Source organism: Chanodichthys erythropterus, chromosome 23 (genome assembly GCF_024489055.1).
Source record: "Chanodichthys erythropterus isolate Z2021 chromosome 23, ASM2448905v1, whole genome shotgun sequence".
Classification (NCBI taxonomy): domain Eukaryota; kingdom Metazoa; phylum Chordata; class Actinopteri; order Cypriniformes; family Xenocyprididae; genus Chanodichthys; species Chanodichthys erythropterus.
The window spans coordinates 7,856,606-7,878,949 of record NC_090243.1 but is presented as its reverse complement, the minus strand read 5'-3'; the positions used below and the strand labels follow the sequence as shown (position 1 = coordinate 7,878,949).

The 22,344-nt window shown below is 38.6% G+C and overlaps 1 protein-coding gene across 3 annotated transcripts in view; it reads left to right on the top strand.

Moving 5' to 3' along the window:
• boc (BOC cell adhesion associated, oncogene regulated) overlaps positions 1-22,344 on the top strand; it is a 30,031-nt gene that overhangs the window by 1,239 nt on the left and 6,448 nt on the right. Inside the window, exons 2-10 of one of the 3 annotated variants that reach the window (XM_067378459.1) lie at positions 2,251-2,294; positions 12,533-12,657; positions 12,866-13,147; positions 17,502-17,648; positions 19,241-19,384; positions 19,464-19,757; positions 20,935-21,207; positions 21,588-21,847; positions 21,963-22,128. In XM_067378459.1, coding sequence (XP_067234560.1) covers positions 12,549-12,657; positions 12,866-13,147; positions 17,502-17,648; positions 19,241-19,384; positions 19,464-19,757; positions 20,935-21,207; positions 21,588-21,847; positions 21,963-22,128 — 1,675 coding nt within the window. In that variant the 5' untranslated portion in view covers positions 2,251-2,294; positions 12,533-12,548. Of the gene's footprint in view, positions 1-2,250; positions 2,295-10,519; positions 10,632-12,532; positions 12,658-12,865; positions 13,148-17,501; positions 17,649-19,240; positions 19,385-19,463; positions 19,758-20,934; positions 21,208-21,587; positions 21,848-21,962; positions 22,129-22,344 lie in introns of those variants that run through there. The other 2 variants (XM_067378460.1, XM_067378458.1) reach the window with 2 other exon arrangements.

Sequence of the window (22,344 nt, the reverse complement as noted above, 5' to 3'; positions counted from 1 at the left end):
CAGTATTGACCGTGAAAAAGCTATAACGTTGGTCTATAAGTTATAATTTGCTCATTAGTGTGGGAATGAAACCAAAACTAATTGATGAACCACTAAATATTTGATTTGTGCACACCTCTTCTGCGTGGAAAGCTTCATACAGTCCGTCATGGTTGTTATAGAGTCATAACAAGAAAATACTGTTACAAAGCTGGTAATGAAGTTTATCAGCGCCTCAATGTTCAAGCCCAGGTGCCTCATTGTTCTGGAAAAAGAAGGAAAACAAGGCCAACTGAGAGGAATGCTGGCTGACCTTGCGTTTGTTTCAAACTAGTTGATAGATTCTTGTGAGCCAGATCGCTCTGCTCGGATGCCAAGTGTTCAATCTGAGGAAAAACTGTGGTAGCTGGTTTTTGCTCAAGATGATTGGTGGTCGGGTGGATCAAAGTTGTTCCGTAATTGATTCCAGTCTGATTATCTTTTTGGCTTTCATAGTGCTCTGACCTTATTTGGTTATAATGCTGGGAAGGCCTATTAGCTATGCACAGATGGATGCACAGATTTCAGATGACATGCCCTCACTGCTCCGCATTCTTTCAGTGTAACAGGTATCCCATAGCTGAGGCAGAGAGGCCCGCCTGGGGATTTGGAATGGTTGATAAAGGCATATTAGATGGGAGGGATGAGGCTGATCAGGTATCAGCGTGGTAGAGATGTCAGGGATGTGACATATGTCTTTAAATGCTCTTGTTTTAATAGAAAAATATTCAACGGGGTTGTAGACATAAGAAATCATGAACTGATTTCTAGTGTGTGAACAAATGAGAGCTGATTAGTCTCGTTGGACGTGTATGTTTCTTGTTGCCGCAGAGGTTTTTGGACCGACTTACTGTTTTCTTAAAGGGTGTAACTTTTCTGTTAATTTGCAGAAGAAGGCTGTGTAATAAAAAACTCCTTAAGGTCGGCTTTCATGTCTGTTTCAGCGGGTATATTCATGCAGTCACAACAGCCCGAAGGCAACAATCTGCGGGTTTGTGTGTGTGTGTGCGGGTAAAAGATGCTCTCCAATCAGGATTATCTTCTCATAGTGGAATGCACGGCGTGTCAGTTTGCTATTTCCAAACGCGCTCTGAATTATCCAAAGCTCAAAAGTATGGCAGCTGTCAAGAGGCAATTTTTAGCCCGCAGTGAAGAATAATTGCCTCTAAAGTATAAAGTCTCTGTCGGGACCGCACCTGGCCGAGGTAATTTAGTTTCAGAGCTTTCTCCATTTCATTAGGCCCATGATAACACCTGGACATCCAGGTGGGCTGGTTTACTTTCTCATGTTTGCTTGCTTGTCTTCTTGGAAATCCTGAGCATTTCGTATGTTTAATTTTACTCTAAAACTTATGAAATCTCGCTAATATCAATTCACTAGTCATTGTGATAACTGTATCGTGTCAAGCGCGTGTTTGACCAGAGTTGTCTCCGACATCAAGGAAACGCACAAACATAGTGGCACGTTGCTGTTTGTGTCCGTGACTGTTGCAAGGCGGTGAGATCATTGATAAACTCCAGACCCTGGTAAGTAAGCAGCGACTGTTTGCAGACAAACAGCTCAGTGTGTGTAAAGCTGATATTTGTACAAAGATTAAGGATCGTTTGACAAGCACAGAGTAATGGAGACACTCTCACAAGACCGTTCACACTCTCTCGATAACTTGCCTTCAGAGAGCTATAGCTCACTGTCAGTCACACACATGCTCTGAAACGTTCTCGCACGCATACACGCACGCACGCACACACGCACGCACACACACACACACACACACACACACACACACACACACACACACACACACACACAGAGACTCCAGTCCATTAGTTGTCTTCATTATCTGTTGGGTATAGATTGTACACCACTTTCATGTTCTGAATAATACTAAATTTGTCAATCACTTTTGAAGTAAAATGCAATCTGAAAATAATACTTTAAAAATACTAAAGCAAAATTGTCTGTGTTAAACACAGGGAGAGCTGTATTACTTATGCTGTATGATTTTTGCCCTGCAATTTAAACACTGTAAACCCTAACGCTCAAAATGATTAATTGTACAAACTTAAATTAAACAAATTAGTTCAGTAGAATTAACTTTTTTGAGTATTTAGCACTTTCTTTTTCTTTCAAGTTCACTGAACTGATATATTATAAGTAAACTGAACTGTTTTGTTGTTTTGAGTTTTATGAACTTATTTCTTTTAATTTAGATGAACTTTCCTATTTCCCAGCATTCTTTGCCCATGGCACTCGAAAGGGAGAGTAAGTGTTGAAAGTAAGTGTTATATAATGATTTTTGTACAAGATTAATGTTAAATTGGAGATTTAGTAGTGATTAATTTTGTGTTACGCTAATTTGGAAGAGTTTCTGTTAATGTGGGTTATGGAGAGTTAACATCATGGTGACAAGTGGTGCATGAGGCTTGGTTTGATAACAAGTATGTTAAATGCTTTATATTGCTGCACTCATTCAGCAAGTGATATACCATTCTATTGTTAACAAACAAAGCAAGTTACCATTTTCTGAATTAGTTTGTTATAGCTGGCTAAGTTTAAACTAATAAAAATGTTTACATTGATCTTACGTGATAATTTTAAGTTAAATGAATTAGTGTACTCAAACATTTTAAGTTAAGAATAATTAAAATGTATGAGTACAAAATAAAAATCTGTCAGTTCTGCTTACTTAAATTTTGAATTTCTTAACTTAAATTTGAGTTTTGCCAACTTATTTGGGTTTACAGTGCAATTTTCAATTTCATTTTTCTTATCCTGACCAAGGCTGCATTTATTTGATCAAAAACAGAGTAAAATAACTGTTTAGTCTTTGAATGTATTTTAAAATGTAATTTATTCTTGTGGTGGCAAAACAGAATTGCTGAATAAAAGTATTCATTTCTTTTTATTTTGAAGAGTTGACGCCAGTGACGTCCATCAGCACAGCAGTTTTGTTTTGTTAAATTAGGATTTGTTTCTTCATCTTTATCACTTTTGGACACCATTGCATGTTGAAAAGCCAAAGGCTACTGTATTGTTTTGCAGTTTAGGGTTTGTTTATTATGTGGTTGGTGTTTCTTTGATGTGTCTGCAAACTGTGTGGTCATGGATGTTGCAGGTGTTTACAGTTGACAAGGGCTTTCTCTGCCAAAGCCAGACCTATGGCTCTGAAAGACCTAGTTATTTGACCTTAACCATAATAAACCTTTTAAAAGACATTTTAGACACTTTTCAGCTTTAAATGTCCTATTTTGTTTGCTTTTTCGACTGTTTTGCTTGTATCAGTGCTGTTTACAGCCATTCGCTCAAGCAACAGGGCATTATTGCACGAGTACTTTATAAACTATTTTATTATGTTTTATTTTTATTGCATATTTTAATGTCCTCTCTCTTTCTGCCTGTTTTCCCCAATCTTTGGCACTGGACTCTTGCTGGCGAGCACGCAGGCAGTCTAAGCTCACTGAGTTCCTGTTGAATAATGTGGAGAAATTGCTTTAGATTTATAATTGGTTCCATTCACTATGATGGAAAAGCTGCCAGAGCAGCAGGGGCCCCTCCGTTCTTCCCTCCCTCTCTCTCTTCAGACCGCTCATCTGCACAGCCATAAGCTTCGTCTGGTTTTACAAGAAAATATGTTTTGTATTAATAGCTTTTCTTTATTTTATAAAGAACCTTAAAATGCCTAAAGTGTTTGTGGAGCCAGAGCGTTTGTCCTCTGTGAAGTTTTTGGCCATGATTTGGAAAGTCTGAGTTAGTGTAAAAGTTAGTTTTTTTGAATATGTTGTAGTCTGCATTTAAGCTATTGGTTATTATGAAAGTGATTATTTAAATTATAGCAGCTTTTAGGTCCTTGTGAAAACCCTAATGCCTATGATCACTCTCTCTGGAAAACACACACACCTCATATATTACATACTTTTGCATGTATTCCAGATCCATTCATATCTTTTTTGAGTTAAATGAGTATATTTGTAAAGGCACAATCAACTTTTAGCTATTTTGTTGACTGTTTTCTTGAGCCAGTGACTTTTTTTTTTTTTGTCATTTGTAAGATGTGTGTGAAGTGATCTAAGTTCATTGAACCTGTTTACTGATTGCCTGACTTGACAATATTTTCCTAATAAGCATCACCAAGGCAGTTTTGTAATGGATTATTTTTGTGAACTGAGCCTCTTATAATACCTGCCTTGGTGGGGAGCAGCATGAAAACAGAGTCAGTCTAATCCTAACTGACAGTTCCCATCGTCTGGCCAAACGGAGGTATGCGGTCACGTGACCATCCTACTCCAAGTGCCCGAACTCAATAATTAGCGTGTGCTAGTTAATGCTGCCTTGTTATATGAATTATGCAAATATCAGGGTGCTTAATTGATTAGAGCCCCTGGACTTGGCTCGATCTTTTGCTCGTTAATCCGTTGAGTGGGTCTCATTATTGTATTTTTTGGGCAAGGGTGGATGTTGCTCGTTAATACACTGAAGGGTACGGTGATTGTGGGGGTATTGGCCTTGTTAGTGGTGCTTTTGATGTTTAATTTTCCGGCATGGGAACGACTGATGTGAATTGTGGAAGTCTAGGCAGTACTGGAAAAGATTCTGCTTTTCTTACACCTGCTAATCTGTTCTGAGAGTCATGAGAATGTTCCAGAAGATTAGTGATGGTGAAGAGCCCTGAAGGTAAAGTCATGGCTTTGGCAGCAGGTGAACTGAGAGTGATATTTATTCATGATGAATTAGTTGGAGATGTACTTTAAATGATTGCAATGATTTCAATGCACATTTTAATTGGCTATTAAGTTCACAGTCCTTCCTTGTCTTATGGTGTTTTATTCGTGTCCCTGAAACTTCAGGTAATTTTGATTCAAATTTGATTCATTTCTGTGAATCAGTTCAAATGATTCAGTGAATCAATTCAGAACTCTGAATAAATTATTAATTTGCGTAATCAATCAAAAATGTTTACAGAAGATTCTGCACTGCATTTTCGTTTATTACAATGCTTTTAAAAATATTTAGGTAAATACTACTGTTTGTGGTGTATCTTTAGATTAACACAAAGAAATGAAATTCTTGCTTCTGTTCATTTACTGAAAAGCAGTGTGGAACATGCCTTGTTCAGTTTGTTTCAATGTTTAAATTTACTTACATGTACACCACTGTTAAATCTTACTGACCCTAAACTTTTTTTTTTTTTTTTTTTAAAGATATTAACACTTTTATTCAGCAAAGATGCATTAAATTGATCAAAAGTGACAGTTAAGACATTTAACATTTCAATTGTCTCTCATTTCAAATCAATGCTGTTCTTTTGAACTTTCCATTTATCAAAGAATCTATGAAAAAAAAAAAAAAAATACTAAGCAGCATAACTGTTTTCAACATTAATATGAAATGTTTCTTGAGCAACCAATCAGCATATTACAATGGTTTCTGATTTTTCATGTGACACTGAAGAAGATTGTTTTAAATTGTAATAATATTTCACAGTATTACTGTTTTATTGTTTTTTGATCAAGTAAATGCAGTCTTGATGAGCAGAAAAAACATTCAAAAACATTAAAACAAACTTCTGAACTCTTGTACATCAGTGGAAGTTTGGTCAAAATGGTGGTTCTGATTGGAAAAAAATATATTTTCTGCCAATGCAGAGCATAAATTTTAAGATGGGTGAAAGGGTGAAAAGTAGTGAGATTATTTTGTGTTGTTAATCTGTTGGGAAGCTGTAATTTCAGCGAACTCTACCTCTGAACTGTACTTTCTTCATTTTGGCTCCTTCAGCCAAATGGCCAGCAAACTTACACCATCCACCATCCCAATTTCCCCTCTCTTCGGTCAATCACCAGTTGACATCCACTCTCTAAATTGGAAAAGCCTAGCCACCCCCCACCCCCATATCCACTAACCACTTTTGGCTATCCAACCACCACCACCCCCCCATCCCAAAACGGCAGCCCTTACTTTTCCATTGAGCGGCCCCCATCAGCTCTTCCTCTGGCCCTTCTGAGAAACGTCTCTCCTTTCACAGGGGGCCGTGGGGTTATTGTCCTTGCGCCGGCTCACTGCTTTACAATGACTCTCCACTCTATTAAGGTGCGTTCTGCCTGTTACCGTCGCCCAGAGCAACGGGCCTCCCGCATGGTAGATATGCGCTGCGGCATTGTGGGCCATGGGCCCGCGCGGGCAGTTGAACCCAGCACTCCTCACACTTGACACCGCATGTGTTTATCTAAAGGGGGGGTATTGTGATGTTTGGAGAATCGAGGATGGGTCGGGGGGGTCTGAAGGACATAAATAGGGTGAAGGGAGTGGGATGATAAATATTCAGAAGGAGCTAAACCCCACCTCCTCCCCTCACCTCCTCGTTACTCTTCTCCTCCCTCTGTGTGGAAAGCAGATGGAATGTGAACGGTATGAGGGAGGCCCACAGCCGGCAGAGAGCAGTTTTATCCAATTAGTAGGGTTGTCAAAATGAATTTCACACAGGCTAGAGGACAATAGTGACCAGAGTGGCCCTAGAAGAAAGGACTCCATTTAGTGACAAAGAGGCATTATGAAGTCACTTCAGTATTATGCTTTTTGTCTCTTTCTTTCTCCTATAAACAGAGTCTAAATGCACATGCCTTTGTACAGCCCTTATCCAGATGCTCAGATCAATGTGATCTCTGCTCTCTAAAGGGGTCACGTACTTACACGGCATCACATTTTTCACTTACAGTATCATTTGACTCCCCCTGCCCCTGCGCCCTTTGTTGAAGAATAAAAAAATGTCAGTGCTATAAATTATTTTCCATTACAGTTGCGACTTGATATGAATGTGAAGTGTTTGTCTCAAAGGTGATGACATGAGCTGGGGTGCACATGTGTGTCTGAATAAAGCGTGTGTGTTCAAGGGAATAACTTCTGACGCCTGAGACAGGTGGCTTGACAGCCAAGGAGAGACTATTGCCGCCTTTTCCAAACCTATAGGGCAGCTGTCCTGTTCCTGTTGACAGCACAGCTTTGTTGGCTGCAAAGAGCCTCATAGTCTGAGTAGATGAAGTATTTTATTTTATGCACGCATCTAGTCTAATTTCTACAATTCAGTGGAGCTCATCAATAAGGATGGTCCAGGTTTTCAAGTTGGTTGTACTTGCAAATTCTGTTGATTGATATTTGGTTAAAGTCCCCCTGTAGTCAATAATTTTATCATTTAAAACTCATCTTTGATCACCAAAATGACACATTTTAAAAAAAAATTTCCTGTGAAAAAAAAAAAAATCTTCATGCCTTAAAATAGCTTGAATGTAACTCTACATCCTTGCTTCATTTAGTGCACGCAAAACATGAATATGCAAATTAGACCCGCCTCCACCCAATCACACAAACCCAAAATACCTGATCCCCTCGGTCAGCTTTATTGTAGTAAACGCTGCACAATGGCAAGTGGAAATAATAGTTTAATTCAGCCATATATGTTTGAACCAGTAACTGTTTCAATAGAAGTGAAAGAGTGAATTATACAGGGTCATCTACAAGTTGACATATCAGAATGGTAACATGTTTTATGTATCACTCTGTACAACGTCGGACATATAACGGTAATCAATATGATTAGCCTTTTGCTTGACTACTTTATCAAACAGCTAAAAATTTGTGTTGCTAATGTTACACAAACCATGTTTCTGTTCACCATCTCAGTCTGCCTTCTAAAAATCAGTATCTTTAGAAACGTTTTGGACATCATAGAAAGTCAGTGGAGAAAGGCATATAGTTCATCATTACATCGTAATATACATCATGTACATAATTCACCTGCTATGTTGCTAAATGTACTCGATTTTTTTTTTTTTTAATTTCAACAGAAAAATATACCAGGATAACCTGGCCTCTCTTGAGACTCCTCTGCTTTAGAGCATAGTTAATGATATGCTAAAGCCCACCAGCAAGTTGATGTGATTGGTTACAAGTACGTATGTTTGTGACGAACAAAAGCGATTTCAAATCACGTTTTTGAGAATGTCTTTGGCTCACTGCAGTTTTAAGGAGAAAGTACTCAGCAATGGTGTTGACTAGGGCTGTTAAACGATTAATCACGATTAATCGCAAACAAAATAAAAGTTTGAGTTTGCATAATATATGTGTAAATATGTATATATACATACACACATTAATGTATATATTTAAGAGAAATGTTATTTATGTACAAAAAAGGAATTTATATATAATATAAATTATATAAAAATATAAATAAATACATATACTTGTAAATATTTCTCAAATATATACATGGATGTGTTTGTATTTATATATACATAATTACACACAGTACACCCACATATATTAGGCAAACTCAAACTTTTATTTTGTATGCGATTTAATCGTTTGACAGCCCTAGTGTTGACTTATGAATTTGCACATGGTTTGTCTTAAACCTTAAAACACCAAACAGCAAAAAAACTTTTTTTTTTCTTTTCTTTTTACCACAGGGTGTCATTACCATTAAGGTGAAATTATATATCTGGCCAGCATATATGAGATTTTGTTTACAATTGTGAGAATTGTTTTACATATTATTTAAGAACCTAATATTTAATAATTTCTTTCTAACAAATGTTGCTAAAATTATTATTTTTTTTAAATTTATTTAGCTAGTGAAAGTATTGGCTGGGCAATTACAAATTCTACTTTCATAACCAGTCTAGAAGAAAAAAAAATATTGAAGATTTCTACTAATATTTTGCAGGATTTTTTTTTTTACTGGAAGTTTGTTGAAAGATGTATTTTCAGTGTTTAATTGGCTGATACTCGGGTACACAACAGAACTTGACAATGGATTTAAAAATATGGTCATGGCAATGTTATATATCTGGCAAAACTTAAATGAGATTTTTCAAAGATTGTGAGAATAATATTCATGGTCCTCATTTTGAGTGAGTTATTTGCAAGGAAAAATATTTCCATTTAAATATTAGGTTCTCTCTGACAAATATAAAAATGTTCTATATACCTTTTATTTATTTATTTTGCACTAGTGAAAATACTGGCAGAGCAATTACAAATCTGAACTTTGTTTTCGAGCAGTCCATCAGAAAAAAATAATTTATCGATGGAATGCGTTCTAATAATTTATTGATGTTTTGTCTGTTTTTTTGTTTTTTTTGTTTTTTTTGTCCATTGGAAGTTTTCAATGTTTCATTGGCTGAATGATCGACACCAAGGTGTTCAGCAACTGACTGTACTTCCATCACCGGCTGTGGTCAAAACACAGCTGAAACAATCATCTGCACCTCCAGTAGTAGTAGTAATAGATGTAGTTGTAGTATTACAAATCTTAGTCAGTTAGATAGTATCAGACATTGTAGTAAATCATTCATGTTAGCTGTAATATTAAAGCCAGCAGTGATATGAGCCGATCACTGACCCGATTAAAGCTGATGAATCACAGAGCTTTAACTTAACATGGAGAACTTGAGTGCTCACTTAATGTGGTAGACACTAGTTGTTGGCCTGCTTGTTGAGTGTTTGCTTAGGTTCAGTATGATCTTAGCTACACAGTGAGGTTCCCCGGTGTGCCTGGAATCGGCATCATGCTCTTTCCACTTCAGAGATGAGAAACAAACAAGCTAATGTTGTATCGGACAGCAAAAGCCATCAGTGTTTTAACACATACGGTAATTAAAATGATTAGTCCAACATTTCCAGATCAGTCAGACTAAATAACATCTCTCTGCAGCATTATGCAGACAGCATGACTTGTTTATTTCTGGTGTTGGAAACGGAAAAACATTTATTTAGGGCCAACCCCAAAGTCTGTAAATGGCACACATTCTATTCCGTCAGCAGAGTTTGGCTAATAGCTAATGGCTATGTACCTACCAGCTCCAGAAAAACAACTCCGAATCCCAAGACGCAGACTTCATTTATTTTTGTAGAGTTTTTTTCTTTTTTTTCCTAGAGTTGCATCGTGTGGTTCCCTCCCATGTTTGAGCCCTCAATCTTTCTGTGAGCCTTCATTAATCATTACTTACAATTGATGGGAGTAGAGTTGTGTGTGTTTGTGTATGTGAGAGAGAGAGAGAGGGAGAGATTTGCAGTCTGGGAGCAATGGACCACCCTCCTCCTCCTGACGGGAAGTTGTTAGTTTAACCTGACAGGAAAGAATTCGGGAAACTTGGCAATGAGAGCCGAGGGAGAGGAACGCTCCCTTTCCTGCATTAACTGTTAATACACTAACCATTACTCTTTCTCCTCTTCTCCACTTGCTCTCTTTCTCCCTCGGTTTGCGTCTTTGTCGAGAACACATTTCACTTCTCAGTATTTCCAGAAAATACAAATGATATCATCCCCACACCATTGTTCTTTGTGTGCAGGTCTTTTTCTTTTGAACCCGCCTGTATCGGTTACACCTGATTGAGGGGGCTCATATTTCCCCCTCTTCTTATCCGGGCACCCGTCTCAACAGTTCGACCTGCTGCATGTGGGTTCAAGCGGATGTGTGTTTCAGCTTGAGTTCTGAGAACTTGGAAAGATTGATTCAGGAGTTGCATTAACGCCATTTTTGCACCCTTGAAGGCTCTACTCGTAGGGTTGTTCCAAATGGAAGTGAGCAATGGAATCAGACCGTCATCACATTGAGAAAGTAATTTTACAGTCAATGATCACATGATTCTGAGTGATATTCATTCAGACATTAAGACCTGACCTAGGATTTTAAAACACATTGAAAGAGATTCCTATTCTTTACATATTTTTAGTTGAGACAGTACACACTTTGAAATCTCAGTTAAAGACCTACATCTTTGATATATTTTAAAATGTAATTTATTCCTGTGGAGTAATGATGCTGAAAATTCAGCTCTGCCATTAGTCTTCAGTGTCACATGATCCTTTAGAAATCATTCTAAAATGCTGATTTGGTGCTTAAGAAACATTTATCAATGTTGTGCTGCTTCATATTTTTGAAGAAACCATGGTGTGTGTATATATATATATATATAATTTTTTTTTTTTTTTTTTTTAAGAGTTATTTTAATAGAAAGTTTAAAAGGATCACATTTATTTGTAACATTTTAAATGTTTACCATCTCTTTTGATCAATTTAAAGGTGCAGTGTGTAAATTTTAGTGCCATCTAATGGTGAGGTTGCTAATTGCTCAGTCCACCGCTCACCTCTCCCTTTCGAAAGCACAAAGAGAAGCTAAGGTGGCCGACACAGGACAAAGATGTCGTCGTCTCAGACCGTAGAGAGAAGAATGAAGAAACCTCATTGCTTGACAGGCTACTAACAAAGAATGGTCTCTGCTTCAGACGACGACTACAACTACTTCTTTGTGCGTATTCATTGTAGTCATGATGCAAGCTGCCTCTAAGGCTACGTCTTACACTAATCCGGATATATTTGAAAACAGAGTTTTCGTCTAAAAACGCTCCGCGTCAACACTTTCATTTTCAAACGTTTTCCTAAAGTTGCTCATCCACACTAAAACGTATGAAAACGCTTACATCCCCCTACTGCGCATGAGTAAAGCTTCGACCTGCGTCATTTCCGCTAGGCGTTTATTTACTTTCCGCCACTAAAAAACAACTGCAAGGAAACATTCTGGCTTCTTTGAAGAAACGCAACCTGCAGTGTGTACAAACTGACATTAATTTTTAACAAGGCTGTCAAAACGGAGAGCATCCAAAACAACTGCTGTACAATGTCGTTCAGCATCTCTGCTGAATTGGTCATATGACTGCATCATATGACTAAAAATGCGTCATTGTATTCAAAAGCCTCCGTTTTCACAGTCCACACTACGACGTGAAGACGGCGTTTTCAAATTTATCTGCTTTGGAGAGCATTTTCCAAAAGCTATGTTTTCGTTGACTTGAAACGCCGTCTCAGTGTGGACGGAAGGCCAAAACGCAGAGAAAAATACACATTTTCAAACAAAAACGTATTCGTGTGGACATGGCCTAAAACCACCAACAAAGAACAACAACAACAACAACATAGTGACGAAACGCGCTCTGTAGAGCAGTTTGTCCATTTAGGGCTGCTGTATTTCATCTCTGCTGGAGCAAAATGGTGACTAATCGTAAGGAGACCCGTGGCGTATGTATATAGAAATGCCTCATTCTAAGGTAATAAAAACATAACAGGTTATTATGTAAGGTCTTTATACACCACTGAAACGTAGTTATGTATATTATATTGCATTTCTGTCAATAGATCCTATCCTAAATTTACACACTGCATCTTTAATGTGTCCTTGCTGAATAAAAGTACTAAAAAAAAACTTGCTGACCCCAAACATTTGAATGGGTAGTGTGTGTCTTCATGTAGAGTGCTCCCCTGAAAAGTGCTTACTTTAGTTGCTCTGTCCTTTGAAGTAAGTAGTGCATAGCTTTCTCGACTTGTAAATGGATTATGCTCTGAATTTGGTCTATTCTTGTTTGAATGTGTATTTGTTGACTCACTTCTATATTCTCCATATGCCCAATTTTATGTCACGCTAACTACATTTTCAGCTGATAACCTGTTTCTCTTTCTCACAGGGGTAGTGTATGGAAGATGTCTGGGATATTGGACTGGATACCCTGGGAAAGAAAGCGGAAGTTTCGAGCGCTGTGTGCCCTGGGTGCTCTGCTGTGCTGCCTGCAGGATAGTGCTGCTGTTAGAGGTGGGTTTCTGAAACCTTGGTTCTGCTCCACTAAAACATCATGAAGTTGGCTTCATTTGAGCTGGAACAAGCTGGACTCAGATCCAGCACCTATTATCGTCGTTTGTTTTGGATAACTGAAATATTACAGAACAACCACTGGCTCTGCACCCCTATTCCTAAACTCACTACTTCAGACTTATGTACCCTCCCTCACTTTCTCTTCTAGATGATGTCCCAGTCTTCACCGAGGAGCCTTTTTCTGTGGTACAGAAACTGGGGGGCAGCGTGACCCTGCGCTGCAGCGCCCTGCCTAACCATGTCAACATCAGTTGGCGTCTAAACGGCCGGGAGCTGCCAGCTGGGGGCGATGAGGAGCTGGGAGTGCTGGTGCGGCCCGGTTCTCTCTACATCCCCTCCCTTACCAACCTCACCGTAGGCAGATACCAGTGTGTGGCCACCACCAGCGTCGGGTCCTGTGCTAGCGTGCCAGCCAACGTTACTGCAGCTAGTGAGTACACACTCTTTTGCAAACGCACAGTTACTTGGTACTTTGAAAATTTTCTGTGCTGAACTCAAAGGGCTCTACAGTGTGTGGTTGTGCTCCAGGCCAAGCTCTTCTGCTGGTGTGTGTGTATGTTTTTTGTGTGTTTGCCCTAAGTTAGTCAGTGTTGGAGCACGGGAAGGGGGGTGTAATGTGACCCACCATATGCCTGTGCGTGTGTGTGTACGGGTGAAACCACGGGCCCCATTAGCAAAGGGCCTCCTCCCTGTTCTCTACTGCTTCTGTCTTCTTACACGGAGACAGAACAAAAAAAGAAAGACAGAAAAAGTTAGTTTTGTTAGTATAATGCGATAAATGTGAGTTTGTGCATGCATATATCAAAATACTTTTCAGCAAGGATGCACGAAATAGATCAAAAGTTACAGTACATACATTTATAATGTTACTAAAGATTACTCTTTCAAGTAAATCCTGTTCTTTTGAACTATTAATTCATCACAGAATTAATTCCATTTGAAAATATATTAAAATAAAAAAGTTATTCAAAATTACTTCTGTATATTACTGTTTTTACTGTATTTTTGATCAAATAAATGCAGTGCTGGTAAGCATAAGAGACTTCTTTCAAAAAAAATTTATAAAATCCTACCGACCCCAACTTTTGAACTCCCCTTCAAGCCATCCTAGATGTATACGACTTTCTTCTTTCAGTCAAACAAAATCGGAGATATATTCCAAGCTTTATAATGGGAGTGAATAGTAACTGAGATTTTGAAGCCCAAAAAAGCACATTCATCCATCATAAAAGTAATCCATACGGCTCCAGAGCGTTAATAAAGGCCTTCTGATATCCATATTTATAACTTTATAAACTAGAATCATTGGCTTCCGTACACGAGTCGATTTCGGTAGAACAGTGAACTTTGAATGTGCAAACAGATATTACCAGAAGCTAGTGATTATAGTCTATAAAGTTATAAATCTGGATATTTTTCTTACAAAAATGCATCGCTTCACTTTAGAAGACCTTTATTAACCCCCTGGAGCTGTCTGGATTACTTTTATGATGGATAGATGTTTTTTGGGTTTCAAAATCTGTTACTATTCACTCCCATTATAAGTCTTGAAAGAGCCAGAATATTTTTTTAACTTTGTATTTGACTGAAAGAAGAAAGAAAGTCTTTCTTTTCATTTACTGACTCCACAAGTTTGTATAAAACCTTGAACAATCCAAAGAACAGCTTGAACTTCAATGGAAGCGAGAACATCTGACTCTCTGTACAAATTAGCCTGTTTTTATTTGTGACCTATAACAAATGCAGAATTTTACATTTCTTGCTAATTTTTTTATATTTCTTGATTTGTCAAAATCCTGAAACTTTAAATTTATCTAGCTTTTTATTATTTGTGCCACATACGAAATTCTAAAGAACTATGTGCGGATGCATGCTTGTTTGTGTGATGGTGTGAGGAGCGCAGGTTTGGCAGGACTAGTCGAGGCAGGATATTCTGTCAAGATGAGACGCGACATGAGATTCTTGACACCGTTTTCACCTCGCAAAGCAGGCATGCTTTACATCATTCACCCCCCTGTCTTTGCTCTCTCAAACTGTCTGCATTTCTACTCATGGCATTTAATGGTGCATTGGATTTCAGCCCTCTCAATGCGCATTTGTTTTTTCTAACTTTCAGCTTCTTTTTACTTTGACTTCTCGTACATCTGTGAGATGTAATTGATAAGGTCTATGAGTTAGGAGTCGAGAGCTAGGGGCGTGCAGATGCAAGCTCTTAGCCGGGGCCCCTCGTCTCTGATGATCCCACGTAGGCCCCTCTCTCTAATTTAATAAAGACCTCCTCCCTTAGTCTGCCAGGGACTGGACGGTTCCTCAGGGAGGGCGCTGCGTGTGATCGCGAGCCTGAAGTTGTCTCATGTCTCCACATTTCAAAGCTCTGCCCATTTGTTTTTGCTCTGTGAAAGAGCTTGGCTCTCCCTGGTATCCGTCTCTGTAGGAATCCTGTCTGAAGCGTCTCCCACCAGGGAGGCCGTTGCCTGCCTGAGCATTATTTCAAACTCTCCTCTTGAATTCCTCCAAAGACAAGCGAGCCTCCCGTGTCCTTCAAGCCAAGAAACATTCCTTCAGCACTCTTTCTCTCCCTTTTTTTTCCCCCTCTCTCTCGCTCGCACAAAAAACACACCTCTTCACATATGTTTTTAATACATGGCGTAACAAATTCTCGATAAACTCTTGGGCGAACCGGTTTTTCTTTATCATCCTGTAGGGCTACGTGTAGTCTGGCCAGCTATATTCCACACAATAGTTACTGTATCATCTCAGTACGAGTTTTAAACGTCATATAAACACGAGCACTCGTACACACAGGCTCTGTGGCCCCAGACATAAAAATGATGAATGCTAAGTAACCGTGCAGCATGTATGAAAGCTTTGCCAAGTGGAGTTGGAAACTCGTCTGATCTATTTTATAAATACTATTAATTCTGCACGGCTCCCAGCTTTCCCTGCTCTCCAGGCCTCCAGGAGACTGTACCGCACACACGCAAACAAATCACACATTCACCCTTTACCTCCTCACATATAAATACAAACATATTAGAAACATAAAAAAACAGTGGCAGACTACAAATTAAAACTGTGAAACAAATGTTTTTTTTTCTTTTTCAAATTAGATCTTTCATTTGTTCACCATGCACAGCATAAAAGTAGTCCATACGACTTGTGTGCTATATTCCAAGTCTTATAATGTTATTTGATATGTTTGTGAGGAAAAAGACTGAAATGAAGTATTTATATGCTGGCAAAAATTCTCTAGGCGGCGTCCGTGTTCTCACATGAAGTTATTGTAGGGCTTTAGTATATTTGAAATATAGGACATGACCTTGTATAGACCACTTTTATGATCCTTTTCACAGATTTTTAGGGTAAATCATGGTGCCCTTTTTGGAGTGTTTGTTTGTTTTGTCTTTTTTGGAGCTTAAGAGCACCTATGAAGTGTTATTGAATGGTTAGAGCTGCATAACACTTTTCTTTTTAATGAAAAATAATGGGAAATTAAAATTTGAGTGACCTATTCCTTTTAAAATAATCATAACAAATAAATAATTAGATATATGTTTGTTATACATTACCATTCTAAAGTTTGGGGCCGGTAAAATTCTTTAATGTTTTTGAAAGAAGTCTCTTATGCTCACCAAGGCTGCATTTGTTTGATTAAAAATACAGTACAAATGGTAATAATGTAAAATATTATTCCAATTTAAAAACTTAAACTTTTTTACTTTTATTACATTTTATTAACTTTAAACAAAATGTTTATTAAATGTTTTCTCCCTCTTTTTTCCTCCCCTTTATCCCCTCTCACACACCTGAAGGGAGGAGGAGGAATGATTTGAGGAAAGGGAGGTGAAGGGGGAGTCAGTCAGAGGAGGGGTTAAAGGTGTTCACTGAGGAATTTAGGAGAGGTGTGGGGCGGTGCGAGATGCTGGCAGGGGTGGGCTGTAAAAAGACCCTGATTGATTTAGCAAATGGATCGTTTTTCCCCAAAACATTCTCCACCCTGCTCATATCCTGGAATTCTCATCTCCCAAAAAATGATTTCAAAAACCATTTCACTTCAAAAACCAGGCGATTATTACTTTCAGATTACAGATGCAGCTGGTGTCAGAGTTTATCAGATCCTGATTATTTAACTGCTCTTCTCATCCATCATTGTATGGCTTTGCTTCCAGGAAAACTTAACAAAAAGCTTTTTTTTAATCTTTACCTCACAGATCATTTGGCTCTGTTGTACATAACTTAGAGACTTTTCAGACGCCAAGGAATATATCTAAACTCTGGAGAACAATGAAACAATTTGATTTGTGAGAGGAATAATGAACAGTTGGGGAGATATTTGATTAAGTTCGGGGGTTTTCAGGACAGCGCTGAGCAATTTTCCCTGTCTGCCTTTGGAAAATATTCCCTTCACAGAATGACACACAGACTCGCTTAGAGTTATTCAGTTTTATTGCAATCCAAACTGCTTTTCCTCTCTTGAAACTCAAGAAATGGGTGACCTTTAGCCTTTGACCTCATTTTAGCCTGGGCTGACTTGAGCTTAAGGAAGCTAGACTTTCTGTCTCTGTTTTTCAGAGCTATTGGGTGTCTGCCCATTTGATATCCCAGTAAAAGTCCTAAGCATATGCACTCTAAAGCTTCTCAGTTTCCTGAATGGAATACAAAGAGGCTTTCAACTTTGAAACCGGCATTTGGACGTTGAAGATTACCATTGCTTTTCCTATTTTATTAAATATACTATATGTTTGAGAAACTTTGTATGGTAATTCTTGTGTGTTTCCATGCAGAACTGCGAGATTTTGAGCCAGATGACCAGCAGGAGATTGAGGTGGATGAAGGGAACACCGCGGTGATCGAGTGCCATCTGCCTGAGAGTCAACCTAAAGCTCAGGTCCGCTACAGTGTCAAACAGGAGTGGCTGGAGACATCTAAAGGTGTGTTTTTGTTTTTTGTTTTTTTTGCTAGAAAGTTACTCTATGCCAGTGGTTCTCAACCAAGGGTCCTGTGACCCACTAGTGGGCCTCAGCACACTTAATATTTTAAAACATGTTTTGTCTTATACTTCGACAATGAGAGGCCTTGGAGTCTAAACAATTGAGAACAACTGCTCTTTTCAAGTGCATAAATGCTGATGCTTAAAGATAGACAAACTCAGTTTCATTCTGAAATGTCAGATTATAATGTACAAAGCAATGTAAGGGTGAGTATTCTCATCTTTGCCACAAGGGGTGCTGTAATGGCCATTAAAGGATTAGTCCACTTTTAAATAAACTTTTCCTGATAATTTACTCACCCCCATGTCATCCAAGATGTTCATGTCTTTCTTTCGTCAGTCGAAAAGAAATGAAGGTTTTTGATGAAAACATTCCAGGATTATTCTCCTTATGATACCAGACGAGGAATAAGGGTCTTATCTAGCGAAACGATCGGTCATTTTCGGAAAAATACAACTGTATATGATTTATAAACCCAAAATATCGTCTTGAACGTACTTCTGCTTTCTGCATTCTTCAAGACGCTTATGCTGTATGTCCTACGCCTTCCCTATTCTAATTACGGAACGAACGCAGCGCTAGTTTCATTTTTTCCTTAAGTAAAATAGGGAAGGCGTAGGACATACAGCGTAAGCGTTTTGAAGAATGCGGAAAGCGGAAGTACGTTCAAGGCGGTATTTTGTTTATAAAGCATATACAGTTGTATTTTTTTTTTTTTTTAGAAAACGACCGATCGTTTCGCTAGATGAGACCCTTGTTCCTCGTCTGGTATCGTTTAAAGCCCTTTGAAGCTGCACTGAAACTGTAATTTTGACCTTCAACCGTCTGGAGGCCATTGAAGTCCACTATAAGGAGAAAAATCCTGGAATGTTTTCATCAAAAACCTTAATTTCTTTTTGACTGAAGAGAGAAAGACATGAACATCTTGGATAACATGAGGGTGAGTAAATTATCAGGAAAAGTGGACTAATCCTTTAATGTCTTTGTGCTGTCAGTTTTCTCTTTTATTTCAATTTCTAAAAACACATTTGCTTCTTGCTGAGCAAATAAGTTAAAGTTTTATGTTTCTAACTAGCTACCAACGTGCTACTGAGCTAAGAAGTACTCAGGTAGCTAGGCACAGACATTTGACTGTAACTCAATAGTATACTATAGTAAGAAATAAGAATACTTCTGCTCTACAGAGCCGCATAATTTGAATTCAAATATGATTTACTTCAATTATTTCTGCCATTTTAGAACTGCACACTAGCTGATTCTGGTATTTGGTGTTTGACAGCTCTTGTCTTGTTGAGATTCATCAAGTCTTTGTGTGTTGTCTGGTCTTGTCCACACAACAAAGCACTGCCTGTTAGCATGATTGTCTTTCTTGCAATTACTCTAGCTGTTCAAATATTCAGTTTAATGATGGTGAAGATCACAGCTTAGATTCAAGGAAATGACCTTAAGGAATGTTCTAGATTCTTAAATTAGATTCTGTTGAGAAATGTTTATACTAGCCTATACTCATTGGTTCTTTGATCGTGTCCTAGGGAATTACCTGATCATGCCATCAGGAAACCTTCAGATAGCAAATGCTACACAAGACGATGAGGGCCCTTATATATGTGCTGCTTACAACCCTGTCACCCAGGAAGTAAAAACCTCCACCTCTACCGATCGTCTTAGAATACGACGTAAGTGGACACAAAACATAAAATGAACACATTCTGTCAAATTTGTTGACATACAATTGACATGTATTATCTTGTCTAGGTTCAACATCTGAGGCCGCACGTATTATCTATCCACCTGCATCTCGGTCCATTATGGTGAACAAAGGCCAGCGGCTTGTGCTAGAGTGTGTGGCCAGCGGCATTCCCACTCCCCAGGTCACATGGGCTAAGGACGGTCTGGACTTGCGAAATCATAACAACACACGCTTCTTACTTAGTAACTTGTTGATTGATGCGGCAAGCGAGAGCGACTCGGGCACTTACGTGTGTAACGCTGATAACGGCATTGGCTCTGCGAGTTCTGCTACGGTGCTGTACGACGTGCAGGTGTTTGGTGAGTATGATTTCTAGAGAGAAAGAATCTTACACTAGGGGGCCACAAGTGTTTTGTACGGCGCATCATACTTTTTTTTTTTTCAGGATTTTTTGATAAATAGAAAGTTCAAAAGAATGGCATTTATTTGAAAAGAAATCTTTTTTAACATTATAAATGTCTTTTACATTCACATTTGATTTGAATAAAAGTATTAATTGCTTTACAAAAACGAATAAAAAAACTGACCACTCACTTCTGGATGTAGTTTATATCTATGCTTCATATTTATACATTAAATTAGATTAACATTAGTTAATGCACTGGGTATCACAATGAAATTTTTCCAGAATGTATTAATGTTGTTACAGTTTTATTCTTAAGTCTTTTTATTTTTGCCATCCATTTAAAATATTTTTTTCATGGATCAATAACTATAATTGCTCTAATAACTGTGTATTGTTAAAATTCATGGTTCGAAAAAAAAAAAAAAACCCCAAAAAAAACATTTGTTTTTGTTGTAACTGTTCAACTGGCAGAACATCACCTGACTAGTGGCCCTTAGGTTATTTGATTATTTGTTCAAATGTAGTGGGGTATGAAAAGCAGGAACCAGGGCAGTGATGGAACATTTTATGTGTGGTGGAACAATTTCAATTTCCAGTCATTTAACGCTGCTTTACGGTAATAAGCATGTATCAGAACCAGAGGGCTTAGTGAATAAATGTGATAATAAGCATCTAAAAGAACCCACATACTGAACAAAGAGTGTGTGAGTGTGTGAGTGTGTGAGTGTGTGAGTGTGTGAGTGTGTGAGTGTGTGAGTGTGTGAGTGTGTGAGTGTGTGAGTGTGTGAGTGTGTGAGTGTGTGAGTGTGTGAGTGTGTGAGTGTGTGAGAGTGTGTGAGAAGGATTGAGTTTCTGAGACATTGATGAGGTTGTTTTTGTGGGCTCGTCTCACGGCAGCTGTGATTAATTAAGCCGCTCTTGCTGTTGCTCTAATGAGCTTGAGCTGATTCACTAGCATCCAACCATCAAGTTTTTGGAGAGGGTGAGAGAACCCAGTCCATCCCAGAATCCTCTGCAGCAGCATGCCATCAAAAACAGCGCTTGTGTTTTGTGCTGCTAAACCATCCAAATGCATTTTCTTTCTCGTGTTTTCACTCATCTTTCTAAAATTCCCTTCTTTTGTCTTTCAGAGCCTCCCCAGGTGCGTGTCGAGCTGCAGCAGCAAGACGTTGCATGGGGCGACACGGTGCGTTTCAGCTGTCAGGTGAGGGGTAAGCCCACTCCCACGGTTGTGTGGCTCCACAACGCTCAGCCCCTGAGCCCGTCGCCTCGCCATCGGGTGACCTCACAGGTGCTGCGTGTGCTCCACGTCGGGCCGCAGGACGATGGCATGTACCAGTGCATGGCGGAGAATGGTGTGGGCAGCTCACAGGCAGCCACAAGACTTCTCACTGTCCCAACAGGTATAAAACACTTTATTAAAAATGATAAAAGTTAGTATTATTTATTATTTTTACTATATAATTGATATAATATTTGATTCCCAGGGAAAGTATACCTTAAATTCAGTATAAGTTGCTTTGGATATAAGCATCTGTCAAATGCTTAAATGTCAAATTCACTTCTTTTTACTACTACTACTAATAATATTAATAGTAGTGTTAATATTTAACATTCTAAAATGTATAAACAAAAGTGAATGGAATATAATTCTCCCAATTTAATAATATTGAAGTATTAATATAAAATATTATTTAAGTACATAAATAATAAAATGGAATTATTATTATTATTGTTGTTTTTTTTATTTTTATTTAATTTTATTCATTATTCTTTATTTCAGTGCCCTCACGATCAGGTAAGCTGCCCTTGATTCGACCGATGAGCCCAGATAAAGTTCTGCGGGAACAGCCACCTGTGAAGCCTGTGGCCACCAGTGCAGTTCTGCCTTTCGACTGCTCTGAGGTCAGAGTCTCCCCCGCCGAAGCTCCAATCATCTCTAGTCAGCCACGTACAGGAAAGGCCGACTACTACGAACTTACCTGGAAACCCCGTCATGATGGAGGAGCACCTGTGCTGGAGTATGTCGTCAAGTACAGAAAGGTACAACACTGCCCAGTTCATTTGTACAGTGTGATCTGCCTTGTTTCTCTCTACAATATGTTTGTCATGTGATTCCACTCTTCTGAATTATTGTGTGTACTTTTCTGTCTGGCAGGCTGGAGAATCTCCCGGAGAGTGGACCACTAACACCATTTCGGGCTCCCAGAACAAGCTGACTCTTACCAAACTGCTGCCTGCCAGCCTCTATGAAGTGGAGATGGCCGCTAAGAACTGCGCTGGACTCGGGCAGCCCGCGATGATGACTTTTAGAACAGGCAAATGTATACAGCCATTCAGCTAGTTCAAGATTACCTTTCTGCATCAACATATGAACATTTGTTTTTCTAATGTTAAATATACTCGAGATCAAGTTCCCTTTGTTTAGAGGAGGGCTTTGCATCTTCTTTAGTCGTTTATTTTTCTATAATAACCCGTTTTTCTCCCACATATTACTTGTCTACTTAAATTATAACTAAATAAACTGGCAAAAATATGGG